This window comes from Chenopodium album, chromosome 1 (assembly GCF_948465745.1).
Source record: "Chenopodium album chromosome 1, dcCheAlbu1.1, whole genome shotgun sequence".
NCBI lineage: Eukaryota > Viridiplantae > Streptophyta > Magnoliopsida > Caryophyllales > Amaranthaceae > Chenopodium > Chenopodium album.
Window position 1 is genome coordinate 30,055,946 of NC_137834.1, and position 6,494 is coordinate 30,062,439.

Genomic DNA, 6,494 nt, shown 5'->3' on the forward strand with positions numbered 1-6,494 from the left:
TTTCTCTCACATAATCCCAAATTTATCCTACCCTTACCCTAGCCTTACATTACAAGCTTAAAAGACCTTCTGACCTTGTGCATAGAAGTTATGTAAATGTGAAAGTGTTGTCTTTCAATGCAAGTTATGACTTGACATATTTCGAGTCAACTAGTAGATTGAGCATTAAATGTTTTTATACACACGAGAGTGTGAGTTGGGAGGGCATTGTTCACATTAAAGGGGTTGGGTGGAGAGCGATCGAGTACATTCTTTACTCGCCACATAAATGAGAGTCGAGTGTGTGAGCACTAGTCTTGAATTCTATATGCTCTTGTGGTTTGCTCTACTTGACAATTGTTGGGGAAGAAGGGTGATTAGATGAATAAGATTGATTGACGTTGAAGCATGTTTGTTTAATTTTACCTTGAATCGTTGGCTTTTGATTTGTTGATTGGGGTGAAGTATGTTTTATATGTTCATTGATGAGCTCTTTGCTTAGGGACAAGCAAAGGTTTGGCTTGGGGGAGTTTGATATGTCTATTTTATATAGTATTTTACCCCCGTCCCTTGGTCATAATTAGTAGTGTTTTTGGCCCTTTAGGGCCACTTTTATTACTAATATGTGTTTTCTAGTGTTTTCGTAGTTTTGGTTAAGTTTTGCAGGGAATTGCACCTTTGGAGCATTTTCCCGGGAATTTTATGAAGCGACTACGAGCATTGGAGGAACACAACCATTTTTGAAGCCCAAGACCAGCTAGAGCCATCGAGCCGGTGATTAAGGGCTTGGTAAGTTGGATCACGAGGTAATTGGACCACGTATTCGAGACCCGAGAGGAAATATGGATTGGGCCGAGAAATCTAGCCCAAATCGAAGTCCAAACCTTGAAGATGAAGCCGGGCCCGATCGGGCAAGCTTACGCCCGATCGGGCGAGCTGCGCGCATGCCAGCTGCCAAGGAGAGGCGCGCTCGATCGGGTGAGCGTAGGCTCGATCGGGCGCGGCAAAATAGTCTGGGCATAGGAAAAAAGGCGGGCCCGATCGGGCGCCCCCTTCGCCCGATCGGGCGCGTGTTTTGTTAGAACCTGACTAAGCTTTGTTTAATTCGTGTTTTAGGAGAGATATATATTCGTTTTGTACGGATAATTAATTACTTTTTTCTCTTAGACTTTCTCTCTCTACTTAGTATTTTTCTCTCTCTAGAATTCTCTCTAAACTCTTGTACTTAATTCCTTCATTAATTCCAGATTTGTTTTGGTACAATTTCTTCCCTTTCTAATTTCAGCTATTTTAATTGTTTTCTTGTTTATGTTTTTAATCGTTTATTTAATTGGATTAGTTATGATGATTAGTGAGTAGTTTAATTCTAGGGTTTATGGGGATCCATAATTAATATGAAGGGATAGTTTGTTAATATTGATTATTGATATTGCATGATAATTTCTTATTGAATTGTTTTAATTCTTTGCAATTAGATTATGAATCGAGCAGATGTAACTTGATTGTAAATGTTTAGCAATATTGAATTGATGAATCGAGAAGATGTTGATTTAATATTAAAGGCTATTTTTAATAGGAACTTAGGTCTAATAAATTGCGAGAGCTTGTTAGATCCATGTTGGTTAATAAATTGCGAGAGCCTGTTAATCATGTTATTGATGCATTGTTAATTATTAATTGCTTCGTTCTATCCCGGAATATTAATTATTGGTGAACCTGTGACCCTAGGTTTCCTTATTATTGATTCTTTTCTCCCTAAACTCATCCTTCGTAGTATAGAATTCATATTTAAAATATTGGTTACTTAGATAATTTAGATTATAACAATTAATTAGAATTAAAAAGACTTGTTTCCTTGTGGAGTTCGACCCTACTTCCCTATCTACTGTAGTTAGTGATTTAGGTAATTATTTTTGATTAGGGGATATGACTTTACCCTGTCATGAATCCTATTAGCTTTCGGAGTCAATTGTCTATACCAAGAACAATAGCTGTTTACTTTGTCGGTTTCAACAAGTAAGACTTTCTTGTCTTAGAAGGATTCCGAAATGATCAATTATCAAGAGCCTATATAATAGAGCCTTGAGTACATTCTTGTCAATGTGACATTGCTAAATATGTTCGGAATGCAAATCATGCCCATGACTTTGAGCTTTTTCCAGTTTATCATGTTAAGAAAATGTTTGTCTATAATCAAGCATTCTTGACTCATGGTTTAGATAACCATGTCATTCAAATAAATTTGCAACTATTGCTCATTGCTTTGAATGTGAGTCTTTCCGTGTGTAAACGGATCAATTGCTGATTAGGGAACACAATAACCATTTATTTGTTCCAGCCTTAGCTTAAAGTTCTTTAAATAAAGCATACGACCCTACAATTGATGTAGCACCACTTGATTCATTTTAATCTTGTAAGTCGATAACTTAGCTTATCTTCAATAGTTTTAGGTCACTTTTTAAAGTGCAATACTCAAGCAGTATCAGATACTTTCTGAAGATAATGAGTTGCTAAGGTAACTTAAATAACATGAATTCTTTAGTAAAATGGAATCTCATTCCTTTTCTTTGTTCCTCGTTTCCTATATTTCTTATCATACTTTATCTCATAATCTTTAAGAACCATTTCTTTAAGAGTCTTTGACTTTTACACTCTGTTACGCATAATTAAGCATCTAATGCGTCGTAATACAAAGTTCCATCTTTTCCTTTAATTCACGCTCGAATTACTACATCAATGTGTCCTACTCATCTATGTATTAAGCGAAAAGATATGTTGGTTGTCAATATTGACAATTTGAGTTTGCAACTCAATACTTCATATTTTATCAAAACAACTTGTATTTTGAATTCATGATGTCCAACCGTCCTTAAAAGTCATTTATGAGAATTGTATTTTAGAAATGATTTGCTTTTCTTTGAGAACCATTCTCAAAGGTTTCCTTTACCAATCATGGAAAACAATACAGTTTGATTTGGAATTCTACAAATATAAGTGCAAAGTATAACCATTTTAGAGCTGATCAAGTCTAGCCCGGCCCGACTCGGCCCGAAATTTGACCGGGTTTGGGCAGCAAGATTAGGCCCGAATTCCGGGTTAAGGCAAAGGAATGGAGGCCCGATTTGTTTCTGGACGGGTCTGGGCAGCAGGTCTGGCCCGCGGGCTGGCCCGGCCCGGCCCGAATTTGCTACATGTTCACATTTTCACATACCTGTTAACTTATGAACTATCAAGTATTAAAAAAAATCCCCTACTTCTTTCTTTTCTTACTCTAGCAGCCGTCACCCTTCTTCTCCATCTTCTTACTTTCTTTTTCATTTCCTCTTTCCTCCTAATCAACTATCAAGGAAAATACATCAACTAATCATAAAAAAAACGTCAACAATTGTTGTGGATCTATACCAGGTAATTACATTGCTTACAATTTCGTTTTTTTTTTCTTAATTTTCGAACACTTGCTCTGTTAATTTGGTTATTTTCGAAATCTTGCTGCTGTTTTTTTTTTTTTTTTTTTTTTTTTTTTTTTTTTTTTTTGGTACAATTAGTGTTATAATGTTATTTAATTGTTATTTCATTTTGTACTTTTTTTTGTTGCTACTATTTTTATAATTTTCCACGGCAAGTAATTAGTAATACATTACTTACAATTTTCATTTTGTACAATGTCGTTTTTTTTTTTTTTTTTTTTTTTTTTTTTTACAATTAGTGTTATAAGTGTTATAATTTTCAATTATGCTTACTGCTTAGTTGTAGATTTTTTTTTCTTTTTGTTGCTACTTTTTTTTTTATAATTTTATTTGATGTTTTTATCATATTTAAAGTTTCTGTTTGTTTCTTTTCTTTAGTGTGTTTGGCAGATTGTATTTTACAATTACGGTTAAGTCCACGACAAGTAAAAAACGAGCAATTGATGATGATGATGTTGGAGTTAAAGAAGAGGAAGATGCTAGTGTGCGTGATGGTCGATCGGCAGTTTGGAATGATATGGAGAAGCTTGAAACTTCAGGCAAGAATGAAACCAAAGCTAAATGTAAGCATTGTAAACAAATTTTTACTGCCAAATCTACCAATGGAACCTCCCATTTAAGAATACATCTTAATAAATGTGTTGCAAAAAATAATGCTTCTGTTACAAATTTTTTGCTTGGTGCTGATTGTAGTTCAGGAGGTCAAACCATGTCTTTAAAACATCCTAAAATTGATCCCGATGAACTTAGAAAAGCCATTTGTATGTTTATTGTTGCTGGAGCTTATTCGTTTGCAACTATTGAAGAACCTGGTTTTAAACACATGCTTTCTGTTGCTTATCCTAGCTATAAAGTATTGAGTAGACACACATTAATAAGAGATGCATTAAGGTATTATGAAGAGGAAAGATAACTTGTTGAATGTGATTTGAAAAATGCTTGTGGTAGAATTTGTTTTACTTCGGATAATTGGAGAAATGATAGTACACAAGATGAGTATATTTGCATAACCGCCCATTGGATTGATGTTAATTGGAAGTTGCAAAAAAGAATTATTAGATTTGGTGCATTAACACCTCCTTTTGATGGGATTAGTATAGCCAAGGATGTTTCTCTTTGTTTGGCTAAATGGAAAATTGATGGAAAAGTAGGGTCATTTACGTTGGATAATGCATCCTACAATAACACTATGGCTAATCAAATTAAGAGACAACTTGTGAGGAATGGAAAGGAGCTTTTATTTTTTTGTGAATATTTCCAAATTCGTTGTTGTTTTCATATCATAAACTTGATTGTGCAAGATGGTCTTAAGCTCATTGATAGTGTGGTGGATAAGACTAGAGAAATTGGTAAGCATTTTAGGTACTCCATTCCAAAGAAGAAAAAGTTTTATGAAATTGCACAACAAACTTATCATTTGGATCCTAAAAAAAGAATTCCAGGTGATTGTTGTGTTAGGTGGAATTCAATTTACTTGATGCTTGATCTTGCTCTTTATTTTAGGGCGGCAATTGATCATGTAGTAGAAAAGGATAGTGAGATAAAAATGTATCTTCTTGATGATGATGAATGGAATAAAGTGTCGGTGATTCATGACTTTTTGATGCTTTTTTTATGATGTCACAAATGAATTCTCTTCTTATAAAACCCCAACTACAAACATTTATTTCAAGGGGGTTTGGGATATTCAATGCATGTTACTTGAAGCTGCAAATGGGCCACATTCATTTTTAAATGACATGGTGAAAGCAATGCAAAAGAAATTTGACAAGTATTGGTCAGATTATCATACTTTGTTGTCTTGTGCATGTGTTTTGGATCCTCGTTACAAGTTGAAATTTGTTGAATATTCTTTCATTACTATTTATGGAGAATTGCTTGCTAGAGACAAAGTGAAGGAGGTGAAAGGTATGTTATGCAATTTACTTAAGGAGTATAGAGATGTTAATGGTGGGGGTGTTGGTGAAAGTGGTGAGGTTAGTCATGGTAATAGAGCGCCACGTGCTTCTTTTCCTTTTAGTAATGATAGGATGGCTAATTTTGGTTCTTGGATGAGTAGTCAACAACATCACATGGAGGATAAAACTCAACTTGATCTCTATTAGGAAGAAAAGAATGTTGATTTTAATTCCAAAATTGATGTGTTGGGTTGGTGGAAAAATAATGGGGCACATCGATATCCACAACTTGCGGCATTGGCTTGTGATATATTAGCCATTCCTATTTCTTCCGTTCCTTCTGAGTCGTCTTTTAGTATGGGTAAGAAGCTAATTAATCCATGGAGAGCTTCACTAACTTCCATGACAATTGAATCTCTTGCTTGCTATGAGGATTGGCTTCGTGCAAAAGGTTTCTCTTTAGGTGATGTTTTGTTTCATTTTAATGTTATTGTATTTTTCTTATTATTGAACATTCAACTAACCTTTATATATTTTTTTTCTATTTTGTCAAGTTGGGTCAAATATTTTCTCAACTCAAGATGCTAATTATGAAGATGAAGAAGATGAAGATGAGGCACACAAAGTTCAAATTGACACAATTCAAATTGACTAGTTTTATAATTAAATTTTAGTGTAGTATAATTTTCAATATTGTTTGTTTGGACATTTGTTATTTTCTTTGTAAACTACTAAACTTAAACTTTGTTGGATATTAGATTGAATCGTTGTAGTATTGTACTCATTGTTTATTTTTATTAGTTTAGTTGAAATGGCCTGGTTTAGTTTTAATGTTTTATGCAAAAAATAAACTCTAAATACTAAAAAGTAATAAATTTTGGAGTTTATATAGGCAGGCCCGAAATGGCCTGATTGGCCCGACTAATAAGGGTTTGGGCAGCAATGTACTGGCCCGGCCCAACCCAGCCCGACAATATGGGCAGAAAACATATGCTCTGGCCCGGCCCTACATTTGATCAGCTCTAAACCATTTATCAAGTAAATAACATAATAAGTTTGAAAATTAAAAAGTATTCATGCAAATTTATCAATCTTATTAATTGTCTTATCCACGCATTAAATTTGTCCCCATTTGGCAAGAATAAGTCGA

At 34.3% G+C, this 6,494-nt stretch overlaps 1 protein-coding gene across 1 annotated transcript; it reads left to right on the plus strand.

Annotated features, from left to right (window-relative positions):
* Positions 1 to 5,185: 5,185 nt before the first annotated feature.
* On the plus strand, positions 5,186 to 5,999 carry LOC145630737 (zinc finger BED domain-containing protein DAYSLEEPER-like). The gene is made up of 3 exons (XM_081682915.1): positions 5,186 to 5,422; positions 5,552 to 5,795; positions 5,899 to 5,999. The coding sequence occupies exons 1-3, from the start codon at positions 5,186 to 5,188 to the stop codon at positions 5,997 to 5,999; spliced, it is 582 nt and encodes a 193-aa protein (XP_081539041.1).
* The last annotated feature ends 495 nt before the right edge of the window (positions 6,000 to 6,494 follow it).